This window comes from Mauremys mutica, chromosome 3, assembly GCF_020497125.1.
Source record: "Mauremys mutica isolate MM-2020 ecotype Southern chromosome 3, ASM2049712v1, whole genome shotgun sequence".
Lineage (NCBI taxonomy): Eukaryota > Metazoa > Chordata > Testudines > Geoemydidae > Mauremys > Mauremys mutica.
In genome coordinates, this window is record NC_059074.1 from 118,518,871 (window position 1) to 118,539,612 (window position 20,742).

The window sequence follows — 20,742 nt, forward strand, 5'->3', positions numbered from 1 at the left end:
ATTCCTCCACAGGAGAAAAAAAGGGTCCTATTGTAAGGTTACAATTGGTGATCAGATTTAGAAAAGTTGTGGCCAGATGCTCACCAGCCTATCAAATGATTTTCCCTATGCTGACTAGATTTTTCTGAGGATTTTGGACACTTCTTTTGATTTTTAACCCTGCTCCAGAGTCACTTAAAAAGCTTCACTGAGGTCATCATCTCCTGCTATGTGATACACCCTTCAACACAGCCAGGGCCGGCTCCAGCTTTTTTGCCGCCCCAAGCAGTGAAGGGGTGAAAAAAAGAAGCCACGATCAGCAGCATTTCGGCGGCGGCTCAACCGCGCCACTTCATTCTGCCGCGGGTCCTTCGCTCCGACGGGGACTGAGGGACTTGCTGCCGAAGATCCAGAAGTGCCGCCCCTTTACATTGGCCGCCCCAAGCACCTGCTTCCTGCGCTGGTGCCTGGAGCTGGCCCTGAACCAAGCCCCTGTATATGCACATTGAAACTACTGCAGCTACTACAGTTCTCAGGGGACTATATGATTTGTAGAATTAGTAACAGTGTATGGATCTGTTCACCTCTATGCCCATATTGGTAGTGACTGTCATTTTGTAACTTGTATGAGCTGATGTCTTGCCAGTTCTTAGTGGACAGATATCCACATCACAAAGTCATAGTTCACAGTCTCATCAGAGATTGAATGGTCACAAAGATTAGGGCCCAAAATCCTGCAAAGAATTCTGCTTAACTTTACTTACATGAGTAGTTTAATTGAAGTTGACGGGGCTGCTCATATGCACAGGTCTTTGCACTATCAGGACCTAGGTTATCCTTTCACCTATAGAGTGAGGTCTCCTCAGGCAAGGGTTTGAGGCACATTGACAGTGCTGGTGTCCATGCTGTACCTCTTCTGTGGATGTGAAAAGTACTTGAGATTTCAGTCTGACATGAGCACTAAATTCACTTTTGTGTGTGTGCATGCTAGGGTTGCCTAATCAGACAAACCCAAACACCCTTGCCCTGCCCCCTGCCCCACCTCTTCCCCGAGGCTCCGCCCCTGCCATGCTCCTTCTCCGAGGCCCTGCCCCACTCACTCCATCCCCCCTTCTTCTGTCGTTTGCTCTCCCCCACCCTCACTCACTTTCACTAGGCAGGGGCTTGGGGTTGGGGTCCAGGCAGGAGTGTGGGCTCTGGCTGGGGCTAAGGGAGTTGGAGTGTTGGGGGGGGGGTCCGGGCTCAGCCTAGGCAGAGGGTTGGGATGCAGGAGGGGGTGTGGGCTCTGGGAGGGAGATTGGGTGCAGGAGGGGGCTCAGGGCTAGGGCAGGGGGTTGGGGTACGGCAGGGGGTGAGGGGTGTAGGCTGCGGCCAGGCGGCGCTTACCTCGGGCAGCTCCCAAGTGGTGGCGCAGCCAGGCTAAGGCAAACTCCCTGCCTGCCCTGGTCCTGCACCACTCCCAGATGTGGCTGGCGTGTCTCTGTGGTCCCTCGGGGGGGCAGAGGGCTCCACGCTCTATCCCTGCCCTGCAGGCATTCCTGGCCAATGGGAGCTGCGGAGTCGGTGCTCAGGGCGTGGGCGGCACGCAGAACCCCCCGAACCACTCTAGGGGCTGCAGGGACTTGCCGGTCGCTTCCAGGAGCAGTGCAGAGCCAGGGCAGGCAGGGAGCCTGCCTTAGCCCTGCTGCACCGCCGGACTTTTAGCATCCTAAAATCTCCTGGTTTGGCTTCGGTAGCCTCTGGGAGATAGAGCCTGATTCCAGGAAACTCTCAGCAAAACTGGGAAGGTTGGCAACTAGGGTGACCAGATGTCCCAATTTTATAGGGACAGTCCCAATTTTGGGGTCTTTTTCTTATATAGGCTCCTATTATCCCCCACCCCATCCCGATTTTTCACATTTGCTGTCTGCTCACCCTATCGGCAACACTATATGCAAGGGGGAGAGAGAGAGAGGCCAAAATATTCTGTTTTGTAGAGTGTGATTTGTTATTGCACTAGCAATGAAGAGAAAAGCAATGTTTGTGTATTGCTTCTCTTACTGTATGTCACCATCTTCTGGAACTGATAGCCAACTTTTAGCAAAAAGAATACTTTGCTGCAGTTTTACTCATGTCACATATACCTTTGAGTACATTAAATTCAGCATAGAATAGCTAATTCATACTCGCTTTATGAAATCATTCTAGCTCTTCTATTCTTATAATAAAGTGAGAGGCTAGAACTTGAAACCTATTCACAGTACACTGCAACACTTTTTTTGAGTCACAAATTTCCCTGTTATCCTCTTTTTTACTTTTTATCTTTTGGTCTGCACTTCAGATGCAGGATTATTAGTATCTGTACAGAAAGGGTTGATATCTTAATTTAGCAGAGTTTTGTGACAGTGATGTTCTCCCACTGCTTTGAAAAGGGTCAAAATAATGCCCCTAGTGTGACATTGTATTAGAAAGTGAAGGGATGTCTGTTGCAAATCACTGGGGAGTATTCTTGCAAGAAGTTACAAAACAGCATTTCAGCAGAGGATGGAGAAGTACTTACAGAAGCTACAAGGAAACTAGACAGTCTTATAATGAATATAGCAAAGCCCTTGCAGTTCCCATCGCAAGGTAGATGAAACAATAATAAACATAGAACAAAGATTGTTAACCACTTTTCAGAGCACTTTATTAAAAAAAAAGTTTTTCATAGTTGTCTTCAGCTCCTGACAATCCCTGTTACCAGCACATGTGGAATTGTCTTTAAGTACACTGCAAAGCAGATAAACTCAGAAAAGTTCAAAATAATTTACCATCCAAAACAATTATTTTTTTTTAGTGAATTTAAAAAATGCCTAATACAGTGGTAAGTTGCAAACTTGGGTCATTTGTTTTTTTTATTAAACTATTAATTTATAACACTTCAAAAACAGGATTCATAATCATAACCTCTGATATAATCAGAATTACAAGAAAAGAATATTGAATAAATTTATAAAAGAAGGATTTAGTCATGTGATGTTCTACTGCAGAAGTGTGGTTAGTGGTTAGCTGATCTTTACTTTCTGTTTTCAGCTTCTATGGCATGAAATTCTGTAACAGTTACATGGGTTAACATTATGTCAGTTTGGAACCAAATTATAGGAGCACATTTTATGCTTTCTTACATAAATGTGAGTTTTCTGTTCTTTGGTTGTTTTTTGGTTTGGTTGGGGTTTTTTTGTTTTGTTTTGGGTTTTTTGGTTGTGATGGTGTTGTTTTAGGGAAACAAACTTATTTTAAATATTTGTAGGATTAAAAAAGTAAAAGTGTCAAGATACTGGTCCTCAACTCATTCTGGTCACAAGCTGCCCTGTTCTTTCAAGGGAGTTTAAGGGCAATACTGCATACAAATCAGATGTTTATTACAGGCCGGCTTCTCAGCATAATATTTCTTGGTTGTTTTGTTGAGGTTTCACACAGAGTCATAAAAATAACAGCATTTTTAGCTGATCTCAATAGATATTTGCTGCAGCTGCATCATTTGAAAAAGGCTTTTTGTTCCAATTCTTAAAGTCTCTAAGTATTGCAAGTAATTTTTTTTAAGTGTCTCAATTATGATTTCTGTGTTGTGATGTCTTTAAGGGGTTGATTGGGCTACAAATATGCTTTGGAAAAAAAACAAGAAAACATGCCCATGAAAAACACCGGTAGTTCCACGCAGAATATTAAGCATACAGTTGTAAACTCACATGGCACATGGTTGGGTAGATTTTTTGGCAGACCCATAATCTCAACCTGCAGTGATGCTAAAGGTATTAGCAAATTAGCACTGCAAAGCTTGCCAGTTTATTCGCCAGAGTCCTGCTTGCTCTCTGACTGCTATAATTAAAACTAATTATTTTCTAAAACATAGTAATACATGAATATGTGCAGTAATCATTTTGTAGTGGGCAATCTGTGAAGTATTTTTGAAAGCTTTCTCTGTCCCCTCTAAGATTCCTCCTGCTATGTGTGTGCTGACTAGCCAGCTTTGCCATTTTGCAGAAAAGCAATCTGGTCCAACATCCATCAGGTTAATGTTATTTTATTTAAAGAATGTTGCCTTTCTAATTTTTATATTTCGTACATTTTGCAAATCTAATTCCTCCACTTTCTTGCCGCACCTTTTTATCTGTCCTTCCCCCTTTTGCTTATCTTGAATCTCTAAAAATAAAATGGTTGTCTTATAGACAGTCCCAGTTTTTAGTGAATGCTGTGCACATAGTTTTCAGGCAGTGTCTAGCAGTTGTTCTTTGGCTATTTGCATTGAGTTGATGACATGTCATCTCTCAGAATCTGCTGTCACGTATTGTATGTATTTTTACCTCAAAATCTCTTCTTGCATTCATATTAGAAATCCAGAAACTCAGCAGTTCTGCTGCAGTAATAATATACTTACCACCTGCATCTTCAAACACTGAACAAAAATTAACTAACCTTCACAACACCCAACAAGGTGTCTGTGTAAGTACTATCTGAACATGTAGTCTGAGTACTCACCTGTCATCCCACCTGACTTCTTCAGGAGAGAAAAGTTGAATGCCTATTTCTCCCTTAGAGCTGACTTTACAGATGTGTAAAGTAGTTGGGAGATGAATGTGTTGGAACCCCAAGGATTTTAGTACCTTAAATAAAAAAGCTCACCTAACCATGGAGTTCCAACTGCAGATAGTGAAGAGAAGTAGCAACATAATCTGCTAGCCACCAAATCACACAGGAGTATCACTACAGTTTTCACCCTTTTCCCAGCATTAACACAGAGAACAATTTTCATACACAGTTTTGGCTTATGTTCTGCTCTAGATAAAGTGAAAGATGTAACAGTTTCTGAAGAAGATTGTCATCTTCCTACTATATAATAGCTCAATCGTGTTATGGAAACAAACTTGCCGGCAGCATTAACATTTTATTTATACTTTGTAAAATGGTTTTGCTGTGTGATATTGGGGGGGTTTTGCCCTCTGTTTTTTTGTTTGTTTGTTTGGTTGGGTTTTTTTGTTTTTTGTCTGCTTAAATCTAAGAGACTTCCAGATTTCCAGGTGCTATAATAAAAGAAGGAGAGAGGAAGGTGAAAGACCTATGCTTCATATGCCATCAGTTTTTAACAGCAGGAAGCATTTTCTTGCAAAGCCAAACCTATCATGCTAAACTGTTTCTCCTGTTTTTGATTAGCACCTATGGGTCTTGCAGATATGATGACACCTGGTGAGTCCAAACTGCCCCTTCCTCTCAAAGCAGATGGCAAAGAAGAAGGACCCTCACAGCCCGAGAGCAAGTCAAAGGTATTTCCTTCCTCTGCACGTGGTGTTGGTTCGGCCCAGCAGAAGTCCGCTATGTTGTCCTCCATTCTCTGGTTTTGGCCTACCCTCTTTTGTTCTTTCCTGCATGCCTTCTCCATTCATGTGCATTCTGTTTCTTTCTTTTCTTTCTTATTTTTTCCTCCATTGTGTGGATCTGAAAGTTACTAGTTCTTATGGCATTTTAACTTGCGGGGGCAAAGCAACCCACTCAAACAGTTATGTGGGGATTTGGCTAAGCCAGGTGGGTGGGAAAGGAGGGTCTTGCCTGGTTTCAATACTTGCAGCCATTTTTCTCTGCCTTCAGTTATAGCTTCCTGTTTTGGCCGCCTCAGCAGCAGCAACATACTTTAATATTTTGCTTTCCTGCCTTATTTGATAAAATAAGGTGAACAGCTTTTTTTTCTTTCTTTCATAAGGGGAAACCCATGCTTAGCATTCCATTTGAGCTTGAAGTAAGCATGGTGGCTTAGTGACTTTAGCCAAGCATCCAGCAAATTTTCCAAATTATACTAATTAACAATGTTGTTTTAATACCTTTATATATATATATATATTTCTATATGTGTGTGTTTTCTGTATGTCTCTCTCTGTTTATATATATATATTTTATATATAAAAAGAATTGGTCAGTCTGTTAAACTGGATGTATTTTTTTTTGTTTTTGTTTTTAATAAAGTTTGCCCTGCCTTTGTCATATTATTTTTTTTTTATTCCTCTACCACAGGATAGCTACAGCTCTCAGGGTATTTCTCAGCCCCCAACCCCAGGCAACCTGCCAGTCCCTTCCCCAATGTCCCCAAGCTCTGCTAGCATCTCCTCATTTCATGGAGATGAAAGTGATAGCATTAGCAGCCCAGGCTGGCCAAAGACTCCATCAAGCCCTGTAAGTGGCTCTGGTTTTTTGGGTTTTTTTGTAATTAATTATATTTTAATGCTTGCTTGTTTGTTTTATAAATTCTTTTTCTTCATAATTTATCCACTAAAGGATTTTCTTTCTTTATAATAATAGGGCCAAATTCAGCTCTCAGATACATGCGTACAACTCCCACTGGCTTAGCTTCCGTGGGACCTGAGCATGCCTATCAGAGGGCAAAATTTGACCCAGTAGTAATAAAAAGAGTAAAATTGAGTGCATTGTGTAAGTTTACTGTCTGGTAATACAGCAGTTGTTGTGAAGAAAGCATCCTTCCCATAATGCATCAGCTTACAGAGCATGCCAATTGTGTTGATAAGGACATTCCATTTCTGTTATTGGGTCCAAACTCCTTCACACAACTGACTTCACTGTTTGTCCCACTGTTCATTAAGTATTACTATTTAAAAAAAATATATTTTCTTCTCTATGGGTAGTAAGAACAGGCACAGTATAGATTACAGGCTCCGCACCACAAAAGGCACCTCAAACAAGTCTGTCATTTACAGTTCCGAAACATTTTTATTTCCAAATTTCATATGTAGAAATATAAATTCTCAGGGCACCATCTGAAATAACATCAGTTGTTATTTGTTTCACTCGGTTAGTTGAAATGAACCAAAAGGTTGGTGAAAAAGTTAAAGGATGTATATTTTTAGAAAACTCCTTTTTTAGATGAACAACGTGTAATCACAGTAGAAACAGGTTATGCAGAAAAAACTGGATCCAGAACAGCATGAGACATAACATTTAAATTTAGTATCATTTCCAGATGAGATGCAAAGAGCAAAAAATACAAAAAAAAGTGTGCAAACATAAGCATATATGGGGATCTAATATCCATTTGACCATTTTTGGCTTATTTCTTAAATTAGGAAAGTATATGTCATTCTTTTATTTAAAATATTACATCACTCAAGCAAAATACTATATTATAATTATATACGAAATATAATGCTCTTTTCCAATGTTAATACCTGTACATAGCTAACTTAGCAACTAGGCTTTAGTAATGCCTTAGTTTTCACAAGATAAATTGAAGAGCACATCTCAAGGCAAAAGCAATTTGGAGAGGGGAATAAGTCTAACCAATCCAGAGCCTGGAAATACAACATCCAAGACAGGGAATGTTATTAATCACTCTTACATTGTTGCAGCAAATAGAGCCAGACATTAAAGTTGTCCCCAAAAATGTTTATAGACTTCACATGGCAATTCAGAGTTACTAACTTTTTGTTCCTCTGGGAAAGTAGTTAAGCTCATAGCGTTTTATCTGCAGAGACAGCTTTCTTCATGGAGGGTGACATTCTTGCTAGTGTAGAGGGTCCATACAAGACCTTCTGAAGCACATTTAATAGGCTCAAGTGGATTTTTAGAGTTTCTGTGCATGCCTTCTGCACTGGTGTGAATTTCACCTTAAAAGGCCTGAGGAGGTATGTACAAAATAAGCTTTGCAGGGGAGAACAGGGGAAGTATAGGAATGAGATGCACCACCTTAATTTTGATGTCCATATGTCATTGACTTTGAGTCTCAGAAGGCAGCTGGTGTTCCTTACGCCCTCCGAGTCCCATCCTGTCTTTATTTTAATAACATTTCTGAATGGACAATGCTATAAACTGGTGATGGGAAATTTTCTTTTCTTTTAATGTTTTGCTTTTTTCTGGAAGATTAGAAAATATTTTGTCTAGTGAATGTACATTCCTGAGCTCATTTTAACAATTTGTTAATAAACCACAGGGACCATGGTGAGCATATATGTATTGTTTCCACTTAAAATTAACAAAAAAAAATAGAATATATGTGTGAAGGAGGTGGGAGGCATTATGGTTTTGCTTTCAGGTTAAACCTCCTGTTCCACATGCTCTTCTCTTCAAATACGATGTTACACCTCCTGTTCAGAGTTCTTAGCAATGATTCCATAGCTTCAGTTACCTTCTCAATACATAGTTCGAGTGATTAGAATGGTGCTGGTTTGGAGAACTATAGAATTATAGAAAAGTAAGAGCTGTCAACCAGCTCTTTTTATCTGTGGAGGCCAGACTGTTGGATAACTTAGTTTACAGCTCATTTTGACAACACTAGTCTGATTTTGATTGAAATGATTATTGGGATTTCCCATTCTTCACAGTAATATATGAAAATAGCCTGTGCTGGCTAATATAGTCATCAGATTATCCAAGTGCTAATGTTCTGATAGAGTTCTTGGCTCCAGGAGTGAGTGTGGGCAAGGGTGAGCATGGTCTGTGGTTAGCTTTGCAGTACCCCGGCACCAGCAGAGTGGGTCATTTTGTTCAGTGATTCCTTTATGCAAGTGTGGAGGGAGGAGATGCAGAGAAGGGACTGTATCATGATATGTATTGTGGGATTCTCCAGCTGGATAGTTACAGTGGCATTGCTATACTGTAATCAGTTATGTAAAGAACAAAATGGCTTAAAAATTAATTAAAATACAATAGGAAAATATGTGTGTGTCTCAATATGAGAGAGACTGTGAGCAGGGTCATTGTCACACAAATTAAAACAGTAGGGTTATGAACCCCCTTAAAATGCTCTGAAACTGTTCACTGTATATATCTACATATTATAGTAGAGCTAGTTGAATGGTACATTTTTCCCACAGTGCTTTCACTGAGAGATTTGCAATCTGTGAAATCCTTCAGGCAATCAGTAAAAATCTCCATGACTGTGCATTGTCTCTTGAAAGCACGAAAGAGTCTTTTGCAAGCAGCCTTTTGAGATTTCAGCCATGTGCAGTTGTGTCTGTATGTGTACTCTGTGTGTGCGTGTGCCTGCACATGTAGGTATATAATAAAAATAGGTCTTTATTATTATATAAATATTAACAAACTCTTAAAGTGGGATTTATCAGGCTGTGTTTTACACACACATACACCGATGCAAACAGAGATAATTACCTACAGCTAAAATCTGAAAGGAATTGTTGTAGGAGACAATGAACTATCAAGCAGATACCTTGGATTGCCTGAAGGATTCTTGCAGATTGACCATAGGAGGTGTGGTAGATTACTGCTCTATGAGGCATCAGTGTATGTTTTGGTGCAATATAAATAATATACAAATTAAATATGGAAATGAGTTTGCTTCTTCTCATCTTGTTTCAAAAGCCACTACCCGCTTTGGCATGACAGGATCTCTTCACAGGAAAGTCCTGGGGCTAGAGTAGCAGAGGTTAGGATTACAGGGGAATTGAAGCCAGGTGATAGAGCTAGGTATGACAAGCTTGCCTAAGCCCTATTGGTTATTTTAATCAGACCGTAAATGCACTCACAAAGAAAAATGTAGGATATTTGTTATTATTCCAATATTGCCTGGTACTCCCACTTTAATTAAGTTAGTCAGTAGTTATGCTGTAATAAATCCCTATTTTCTACGGTTTAAAACTTACCTGCTCTAGGCTGAATCTGGCCATACAGGACTGCAGTTTGTGTTAGTGTGTGCACAGGCTTGTGTAAAGTCTGTCATTTTGCACATAGTGGTGCAGAAGAGAAAAAAAAAGATTTACTTTTGGGAAAGGGTATTGTTTTCCCCCAGTGCATTCTTCTAAAGTTAATGTTTCATTTTAAAAGAAAATTGCAGAGTGAGAAGCACTTCTTACCTTCTGCGAACTGTGAAAAGTTTTCAAATCATACTGTCATTTTGGAGCCTGCTGCCATGTTACAGAAAAGCAACATAATTTGAGACAGAGATAGTATAAGAGCCCAGTATGAAAGACTGTAAACCAATTGACATTTTGCAGTGGTACTGGTTTAAAAGAAGAAGAATTTTATAATGTAAAACCTTTCATTTGAATATTAAACCTGAACTTTCTTCTACTGGTGAACTTGTATAAAAGCATAATAGAAACTAGTTTATTACCTCCTACATTAGATGTAAGTGGAGATAAAAATTGCTATATAAAACCTTGTATTTCCTGCCTAGAATATAGATAAAGATGTCTGTGATATCACAAATGTGAGACTGTGAAATTAATGCTGGTAAAAGGCAGAATCGTTTTGTTCTTTACTTAAGTGGGTAGCACTGTAGCTCCACTCTGCTCTGCTATTCAGAGTTATATGCTCATCCCTAGGTTCCTATTTGAGAATAAAATATTTAGGATTATGACTTGTCCACTTACTGTCCATCCTCCTTTTTAAATTTTCCTTTCCGTTTTAATAATCTTCAAAGTAAAAACAGTTCACTGGTGAAATATTGTTTAAAAACACAGTGCTCCTAAATGCCTGGGATGAAGCAATTTCGGTTACAGAACTGATATCACAACCACATACAGAGTCGTTAAATTTGTGCTTTTGCAGCCTAATCCACGGGCTTTATGCCAGTGCACACGCCTCCCTCCATTTAAAACCAGTAAACCACATTCAGCCTTGGCTCCATTGACTTCCGGGAGAGTTGCAGCACAGCTGAATTTGGTTCACTGAATTCGATATTTGCACCTTCTAACTTTAAAATGTGAAAGGTAATATTACATACATATCAGTAGGAAGGATTACAACTGAAGAAATTAGAAATTCAGTTAGCAAAGTGGGGAGCTTTTCAGGAGCCAATATATTTAATTAAAATTAATATCCATTCACTGGAAATAACAACAACAATGGAACTGCAGGGTCACATCCTCTTGGCTCTGATTCTCTTCCTTCCTGGCTCTTCCCCAACATTGTCAAGTTTCAGCCAGAGATCAGAGGGAGATTTGGAGCTCTTCAGATTTTCCAGCCCAAATTGTACAAGGTGATTGGTGGCAATGCTTTATGCAAGCTGTCATTGGCTTTCTGAACACCACAGTAATCAACAGGCTAAAGTCATTGAAAGCTGCATGTCGCCACATTACATGTTGCATCGTGCCACAGTGCCAAGCCCTGGTCAGAACCATGTGATAAACAGAAAACTCGTTCTGTACTCGTCCCAAAGTACATTTGGGAATTTTCTTTAGAGTTGATCAGTCAAACTTTTTTTTTGTTGCTTATTTTAAAATATTTTACCCTAAAAGGCAAAAAGAAAAAATGGAGAAAAGTTAAGCAGGGGAAGGGCAATGGATGGACAAGGATGGTGAAGTGTGTTTACCACAGCCAGTGCCACACCTCTGATATGTTATATATACAGAATACATTTCCTTCTCCATAATGTCATGTGAATATCTCCTTCCCACGTAGCTTGGTGTCCAAATGTCCTGATCATGTCTAATTCTGAATAACCCCAAGTTCACTAGGGGGGCAAATCATCTCCCCTCCTCTGTAGGGGCAGAGAGCCCTCTTGCAGCAGAACCCAGAGCATTTATACTGTGTGGAAGGGGGACACTACTGAGAGAGCTACACATGAGTGGGATGCAATCCCTGTGAGTCACAGAGCCCAGCTCACAGGGGTCTCTGCTTGCATAGCAAAGGTGTGGAGAAAGGGTCCAGAGCAGGCTGGTGGATGCACTTCTGCGCAGATCCACCAGCTGTTTCCTCTCCTTTCCCTTGTAAGGAAGGGGAGGGGGATGAGGAATGCTGAGGTTTTGCTCGCATTAAAATTAGAGGAGTAGCCACATAATGGTTCCATTCTTACTACTCAGCAGAGGGAGAACTAATTTTCCCCCCACCCTCCACTTTTGTGGATTTTCCCGTTACCTGGTCCAGCTACTTGGAATGGGCTCTGCTTCTGTTTATACCCCCAGTTTTCACCAGTGTGCTATGTATGTTCTTTCTCCATACTCCGAATACATGTGATGGCTATACTCTGTGGTTCTCTTTCACCTTTGCAAGTGAAGAGAGTGGTTACTCATGACCAGTACTCAAATTGGCTGGGATGAGAAAATGACAGTAGGCTCCCTCTTCTGCATTTTTGGTTTTCTTTAGCCAGACATGATGGGAAGAGTAGGTAAGACATAATCACCTACCCCTGTCCAATTCCAACACTGCTCACAGAGCAGGTTGGTTGTCCTAGCTTCTGCTCTGAGCTGTTTCTTCAGAAATTCCTCTTCTGATGGAGCATTTTGGTGCTTGCTTTCTTTCAGGGTGTTCTTTGTGTTATACAAGTTGTTCAGAAGAGGCTGATTTTAATGTAGCTTCATTTAAAATTGTAAAGTGCTTTGAGATCTGTAGGTGAAAAGCTCTGTATAAAAACTAGATATTTTTAAATGACTTAAGACATCATCAGAAACTTGCCTTCTGGGATCCAAAGCTCAGATCAATGGAAGAAACATAAGAAAATAATGAAAATGGGGAGTTTGGGCCCTTTATTTAAAATCATGTAACTTGCAGTATATGGCCAGAATGTACTGTTTGTGCCAGAACTAGTAGCCTTCATTCCTGACTGTTGTGTGATAGCTTTAGTTTGTTTGACATCTTCTCTTTTTCAATGTTGTGAGTATCTTACTTTCTTTTCCCTTCCCTTCCCTTCCCACCCTTCCCCCAACTCTTTTTTTTTTCTTTTTGTGCTCTAGAAATCAAGTTCCTCCACCACAACTGGAGAAAAGATCACAAAAGTCTATGAGCTGGGAAGTGAGCCAGAACGCAAGATGTGGGTGGATCGATACCTCACCTTCATGGAAGAAAGGGGCACGCCTGTGGCCAGTCTGCCAGCTGTAGGCAAAAAGCCACTGGACCTCTTCAGGCTTTATGTCTGTGTCAAAGAGATTGGAGGTTTAGCACAGGTGAGTGGAAGTGGATGAAACTAGACCATCCAAAAACTTAGCCCTGCATTCCTCCTAGAATATTTTCTGCTAGTTGCAGCATTACGAATTCTTCCCTGAAAACAAAGGGGAAAAGACATGGAAGTTTCAGTGTAACTAATGTTTGAGGGTAAGTAAGCTCAAGTGTAAATCTAACCCAGACTAGCCTGCTATGCACTAATTGACCATGTGGATCCTGCTGCTGCATACTAAAAGCTCTGTAGTATGCTTTGATCTACTCCTGTTTCAAAGCTGTTTGAACTTTTAGTGCGCAGTGGCAAGGTCCACACGGGCGCTTAGTTTGGGGTAGATTTACACCCCAGCTTGCCATGAACTCAGGGTTTATGTAAACAAGCCCTGAGGTTCATTTTGGACCCCCACAAGTGCTCTCATAGTGCACAGTGTGGCTCTAAATTTCCTAGTGTCAAGGGAGCTTAGTCTGCTGTGCGATCAAGGGCACTCTAGTAGTGCTAAGAGAGAATCAGAAGAGAAGGCCATTGGATTAAAGAGAAGGGTTAGAAACATGGAAGAAGATCAAAACAGGTGATGGAAAACAGCTGTTCTAGAGATGGAAGAAAAGAGAGCGCCTGAAATCCATCCATCTCAGACAGGGAAGTGCCTCTAGGAAAAGTCAGTTCAAATCTCTTAGGAAGTGGCAGGAGTATGTAATTTGCAAGTAATGTCTGTCCCAAACCATTCTTCTTCCCTCTGTATGTTTAGATTGTACACTCAGCTGGGAAGAGACTGTGTTTTCCTTTATGTTTGGAAAATACTTAGCACATGTTTTGCATTGTTTCAATCTATATAAATACAATAATAATCAATAATGGGGAAACCTATCCTAAAGGCAGGAAGGTAGGCTGGGGAAGAGGCTGCAAATAAAAAAGATGTTGGTAGAAGTCAGAGATACAGTTTGCTGCACTGAACCTTGTCTTTCCCACCGAGAGTAAATATGAGGCCTGTGATGTCACAGATGAGAGAATATGAGGTTCCTTTTTCCACGTGTGAATCGGGGTTAGTAATAGTTGCCTGACTCACACTGATGCTGTGAACATTAACTTATTTAGGTTCAATCCCATTCATGTCTTTAGATCCTTTAATGTTTGTGGAGCACTTTGAAATAGAGTAGATACTAAACATTAAGTAGTAGTAGTATTGGATTTGGGATTCAAAACCTTCTTTTTGCCTTGCTGGCCCAGGCCTGCTATGTGCTGAATGCTTCCTGTGAGATGGTGAGAGCTTACAACTCGAATTGAATTAAGGGGAATTGAGGGTGATCAGCACTTTGCAGGATCAGGCTCTAAATTTTGAGTTAGATTTAACTAAAATACACATGATCGCTACACTAAAACACACAATCTGAAAACAGAAGTATGTTGTATTGAATTGGGCCCATGGAAAGTGAGCCCCTGGTAATGCTCCCACCTAGCCAGTTCTGGAAACCCACTTCCAACAGTGATTACTGCTGATTTTAACAATAGTACTCTACATAGCATGATATAGCATATTGAATTAGACCATGGTCATTCAAGTCCAGTGATGCTAACTGGCGCCGCAGAGGAAGGTAGAAAGATCTAATGTATTGCACCTTTCCACTTGTTAAATGCTGTCCATGGATGAAAGGTGGGATTCCATTCTGACTTTTGCAATGACCAGCTGATGTGTGCCCTGGAGTTTTCCTGAACTTGCAAACTTTATTATTGGTCATAAAACTCTGCAGCCCTCTTTTTAAGTCTAGCTACAGCATTTGACTCGGTGTCTACAGAGGCTCGAATGCTTCTACACAACTGGTTAATATTAAACCATTAAATATAAGACAAGTGGGAGTTGAAATTTGAAATCCTAAAAAGGCCTGCATGTTTGTTTATAACGAGGGTCATTTCTTATTTTTTTTTTTAAAACACATTTTGGACCCAAGCTTACTTTCCAATATGGACCAACATGTCTTACCGGTGAGGAGATGCTGTCCCACTCAGATACAGTTTTGAAAGGAACTTGATTTATAGGTTTGTAGGCTACAAAGGTTGATCGTTCACTGTGGGCATGTTAACATGTATTCTTTGGTTAGGGCTACAGAGAAATGCACATGTTCGTCTAATGAGATTTATTTAAATATAGTTGGATGGTGCCCACCTGAAAAGCATAGTTGCCCCTACCACTGCTCTCCACGTTTCATGATCTCTGCCCAGTGAGTGAGAGGCTGTAGATGTGCAGCGATGGTGCGTATTTATCCTCCGGAAGCATTGCATTTCAAGGTACCCCAAATAGCGCTTTGCTTCCCTCTTCCAAAGCCTGGGTAGACCTGCTGTTGGCAGCCTCGCTTTATATGCCAATACACTGGACATTTGGGCACTGGGTACTTCTGTGTGCATTATGCAGTGTGTTTGTTGTATACCACGTAGTGCGAAGTAAATGGGCAAAAAAGGGCTGTGTGATTGGGGGGTTAAGTCTCAAAAGTGCCAGTTTATGAAAATCACTTTCTCTTTGACCCCCGGATTGCTGCCAGATGTACCTGGAATACACAGAGAAAATAAAACTTCACTCGGCCATGCCAGTCTGCTTGTAATTAACTCTTTTGCCAAGAGAACCATCCTATCTGGCAGCTGTGAAGGGGTTATTGAACACAAAGATAAAAACTATATAAATATCTCCTTGGCTGGCATATAGGGTTGGCAACAGATATGACCAGTAATAAACTTTGTAGCTATTTAAGCTAAAATAGGGCGATAAAATCTCATGCTTCAGGACGTAAACTGATCATCATAGCATTCAAGAAGTACGCTCCCCCTCCTCCCCAGGATATAATCTTAAGAGACGCTGAGCTCTTTCAACTTCCATTTACTTCAGTGGTGCTCAGCACCTCGTCGGATCATACCCAGCACTGCACATCTAGCTTGATGCACATTGGGGCATTTTCACCTTTGTTTAAAGGAAAAATACTGGTCATTACTAGAGGCACTGCTGGACCAATGGTCTGATCTGGTGTGGCAAATCCAGTGTGCCTCAACCTAAGAGCATAGTTTGAACAGGCCCTTTCAGTACTCCAGCATACGCGACAAAACAAGGCTCACACCAATGGCATGCTTGTATCAGCAGAGCTGTAATACAGAACATTACTGCATTGTCCCAGTGTGTTTGAAGTCTGCCTTAATTAATAAGGGGCCTCACTTGACTCTGCATCTCCTGTTGCAACGGGATCATATCCCACAAGAAGCCTTAAAGTGAAAGGATTTGAACCAGAAATTACAGGCTAAACTACCTGACAGCTGGTGGCTGTTCTGGAGGAAACGTTTTTCATATCAGTGCTGAAACACTTAAACTGCAGAATAACATTGTTATTGCTTTTTAAATTAGTTTTTAGAAGCTGCTTTTTTAATTAGAATAGGGTGTGTGTGTGTGTGTGTGTCAGAGAGAGAGTCAGTGAGTGTGCATTTGAATGGAGATAAATAGCTAACTGAACAGCACAAGCCTTGGAAGAGTGCAAGGCATTTAAAAGATGCACCATGCAGAAGACTCTCAACAAGCTTTTTATGTAGCTATCAGCAGGTTCCTTAATGGTTTTATAACTGTAAACGCTGTCTGTGCACTACTGAGTGGGGGAGTAATGAGCATTAGTTAAAAGAGGCAAATAAAAAAAAGTAAACCAAGACATTAAGTGTTCTTTTTCCTCTTGGCTTTAAACAAGCTGCCTTGCTGCAAACCAATACTTCTGCCATTTATTTTGCTAGGTTAATAAAAACAAGAAGTGGCGTGAGTTGGCAACCAACCTGAATGTTGGCACTTCAAGCAGCGCCGCCAGCTCCCTGAAAAAACAGTATATTCAGTACCTGTTTGCCTTTGAGTGTAAGATAGAACGAGGGGAGGAGCCCCCTCCAGAGGTCTTCAGCACTGGAGATACTAAGAAACAACCTAAGATTCAGCCGCCATCTCCTGGTAAGTAGAAGAATTACAGCCTCTTACACAATAATTCACTAGACTGCATCCTGCATCTCTCAAATCTCCTGTCCCAGCAAACATTTTAGAAGCATCCCTTGCTAACCTTAGATAATCTAGCTAAAAAAATACTCCTTGGGGATCCTATTTGTGTTCTGAACTGGTTCCAAGACAGTATGAAAGTTAACTCTAAGGGTAGACTGCAGAGATGCGTATATGCCCACACATCTTTAAGCATTTCTTTGTCTCTCTCTGAAAAATACAAGCATTCTAACGATCAAACTGTTAAATGGAAACAATAGCAGCAACAATAACCATCCCTTGCATTTGGTCTCTGTAAGACATCAGATACCCAGGAATAAATAAATAAAGTAAGGAAGGGCTGGATTCTCCCATCCACACTTCAACTATTGGAAATCTGGAGCCAAATTTCAATGGGCCTGCTGGCAAGTAAAAGAACTACTCAGTGTGAGTAAGGATGGTAGCTTTTGGCCCAATAAATGGAACTCAGCCTGCTGCTCCACTACTGTTTATTTGAAATGCCTGGCAAATGGAGAGAGTTGCAAGACTAGAGAACACCCATAGTACAGTATCAAGCTTTGTCATTTAAAGACTACGTCACTTTCCTCTGCCATTGTTGCTAATCCTGTGTATTAGATTGAGTGCTAGCAGCACTGTCTGTATCCTATTGTCAGCTGTAGAAGGGCACTGCAGTCAAAATGGTTGATTTTGGTTAATGAATCTTCATGTACAGTATGGTGCTTGAAGTAGTGAGGAAAGTGAGATTTGTTTTTTTCTGCCTACATTCAACTCAAGACTCGTAAAATGACAACCATGATTGACATTCAAGCTAGAGAAAGCTATAGGAGTAACATGTTAAGCATGTGAAAGAATAAATAGAAGGTTTTGTTGCCTTTTGGAGTATTTAACTTCATGGTTTCAGACAGAAGAGAAAGAGGACTTATAATTGGTATGCACTATTTTCTGTCTGCATGGAATCACTGAAGGGAAAAGACCTTTGTAAGTGTGAATCAGAAAGATGGGATGCTCAGACTCTTTCCTGGTGTGCAGTACTTTTTAATACACAATAATCTCATAGATACATAGTGAATGGGGGGCATTCACTATTACACAGGCCACCTCCTCCCATTAGCAACATAGTATAATCCCTGTGAAAGCGACAACAGTTGCTTACATGGAAATGTGAATTTAGGAAAATATTTAATATAACTTGATTTCTTTTAGCAGCTGGAAATAAGGAGAAGAGCCAGGAAACCAGCCAGCTGTCCCCTTAGTTTGTGACCTTCTCTCATAGATATTAGAAATAGCAATGACCTATTAAGTCATGCAGTTACATTCAGTTGCCAGGTAGGATTATTCCTTCTGATGCTCACTCTGGTGCTTTGTCCAGTATTGTAAATGTCTCCAGTGATAGGGCTTAAATTGCTTCCTGTTAGAGACATTTCATAGTCTAATAGAATTCAGTGTTATGAATATTTTCCTGATATTCAGTTCAAATTTACCTTCCATCACCACTATGTTCACCCCTGTATAACACCCTAAATGTTTATACCTTACAAATACTTAAGGTTATCGTGTACCCCAACAATAGGTATTTAATGTATCAAGCAAGCATGTTACTCTGAAAAACAAGTTTAGGAGGGGGAAAGGCCCACGTATTATAAACAAGAACAGCAGTCAGAGTATTTGACTCCCTAGAGGGAGTTTAGATTAGCCAGCACATGCACTCTTATTAAAAATTGAAAGCTGTTGGATTTGGCTGCATCACCTGCAGCAAGGACCAGTAAATGGAGCTGAAACCATTAGACTCATTAGGGAGAAGGAAAAGAACTTTTTTTTTTAATTAAGCAGCAAAACTAAAAATAAATAAATATTTTGCTTCCCTCTTCCTTTCTCCAACTCCCTTACAATGTTGCCATTCAGTAATTTTGGTTAGTGGTTCAGGAACAATCATCATAAAACTGTCTGAATTTTGTGTTAAAGAATCTTGATTTAAATAAGCAGAGAAATGTCATGGGCTGCCCTGCATGTGCAGTTCCATGTGCACCTTGAAACTGTAAATGAAAACTGCAAAGTCCAAGTTTGAATTTATCACAACATTACATTCAGTTCAAACAATCTGTCTGGGAGCAGAACTGAAACTATTTTTCCAAAATAAAAACACAGCTGGACATAGGGACCAGAAGAGGGGAGGAATCAAGCAATGATCTCAAGGTTTATTTTGTTTGCTGGAAAAGAACTTGTGTCACTGAATGGGCTGCACTTCTGTGTGGAAAAAGGCTTTCCCAGTGTGTATCAGCTTTAGTACATGAAATCCCGCTGAGCTATAGATGCTGCAGAAAGTACAGGGCCTGTTCTCTTAACAGTTGGCTCTTTTTTTCTTTTTCTTCAGTTTATGGCAACATTAATGTTTTAACTGCAGTAGGCTTATAGATGTACTTTAGGTAATCCATCCATCTTTGGCTTGCAAATGGAGCAGGAGCCCACTGGAACAGGAAGCAGTAGACTAAAAGGTTCTTGCTTTTAAACATTAAGACATAATGAGATTGGTTCTGTGCAGGCACACCCCTGTGCCTGCACATAACAGCCTTTCTGAAGCCTGCTTCAGCTACACAGAACCAGTTGCGATATTGATACCTAAATCAATACATGATAAAGAAGGGTAGGGTTGCCCTTAAGGGAATTGGGCTTAACCCCCTCCTGTGACAAATCACCTCTTTTGCATCTGATTCTATGAGGCTGAGGTTCAGGTGACAGCTTGAAGATCACGTGGTCTTCATGAAAACCAGCAAGTAGCTCAGTTGCTAAGAAGAGGTTCAGGCAGTAGAAAGGATCCTGCCAGAGTCTCTGGGTCGGGGAGGAACTGAGGGCTAGATCAACAAAGGTACCTAGGCACCGAACTCCAACATTTAGGTGCCACTGACATTCTCAAAATCACCACTCAGCTGCCACCTACCCTGTAGGCACCTAAATTCTGATAGGCATCAAAGTTTCCTCTGGTGGGCAAGTGCCAAGCCACCTATGGCCTATGGCTACCCCACAACTTACAAGCTGCTTCGTGCCTTAATTCATGCCTAAGCCCCAGCAGGATTCTCAAATGAGTCATTCACTCGCAGGGCCCAAGCCAGTAAGCATATCTCTGAGCATGCCTGTTGGATCAGGCCTTGCACAAAAGACAACTGGGGGTAAGCAAGTCAGGAATTTTTCATGCATGTGCATGTCAGTCTGTCCTCAGAATACCCAGTAGCCCAGTAGTTAGGGAGCACTTCCCTGGGATGTGCAAGACCCAGAATCAGATTGCTGGTCTGCCTGATTTGGAACAGGGATTTGAACTCAGGTCTCCCATGTGAGTGCTCTAACCACTGAGCTATCGAGTATTCTGAGTGGGATCTCTTTCTTTTCTCCTGTTGGAACTGTTTCATTGTGTATAAATAATTACATATTATTTGGAGCCTGGACTTGAACCTGATTGTCCCACCTCCCAAGTGAGTGCCCTTAACCACTGGGCTATAAAATCAAACTCTCTCTCTTTCTTCCTCCTCCAAGAAAGGACTGACCTGGGGCTACAGAGTCTCTCTCTCTCTCTTCTTGAGAAAGGGCAGATCTGCCTTAGGCATCTAACTCCAGCACAGACAGGCACCTCCTTGGCCTGTCAGTCAGGCACCTAAGGCCTAGATTGCTGCGAGTTGGGTGCCAAAGTACTTTTGTGAATTTGGGCCCCAAGCCCTGCCCTTTTCTTCTGCATTTCACTCCCGGCTAGCTTAGGTGGCTCCCCCTCAGTGTGCTGGCTTCTGAGGCTCTCTTTCTTAGATGCCTAACATGCCCCATGCATTTTATGCAGAGTCTGGACACCTAACTTGGGGCTGAGGACTCTGATTAAGCAGCAGAGAGCCTAAGAGTTATGCTTTGCAATGCTCTGCATTGCAGCCCCTTG

General features: G+C 41.1%; 1 protein-coding gene across 11 annotated transcripts in view; it reads left to right on the forward strand.

Moving 5' to 3' along the window:
* Positions 1 to 20,742, forward strand: part of ARID1B (AT-rich interaction domain 1B) — a 413,974-nt gene that overhangs the window by 361,999 nt on the left and 31,233 nt on the right. For 9 of the 11 annotated variants that reach the window (XM_045009633.1, XM_045009635.1, XM_045009634.1 and 6 more), the window contains 4 exons: positions 5,149 to 5,258; positions 6,001 to 6,159; positions 12,627 to 12,836; positions 16,583 to 16,787. In XM_045009633.1, the coding sequence (XP_044865568.1) occupies positions 5,149 to 5,258; positions 6,001 to 6,159; positions 12,627 to 12,836; positions 16,583 to 16,787 (684 nt within the window). The remainder of the gene's footprint in view (positions 1 to 5,148; positions 5,259 to 6,000; positions 6,160 to 12,626; positions 12,837 to 16,582; positions 16,788 to 20,742) is intronic. The other 2 variants (XM_045009637.1, XM_045009642.1) reach the window with 1 other exon arrangement.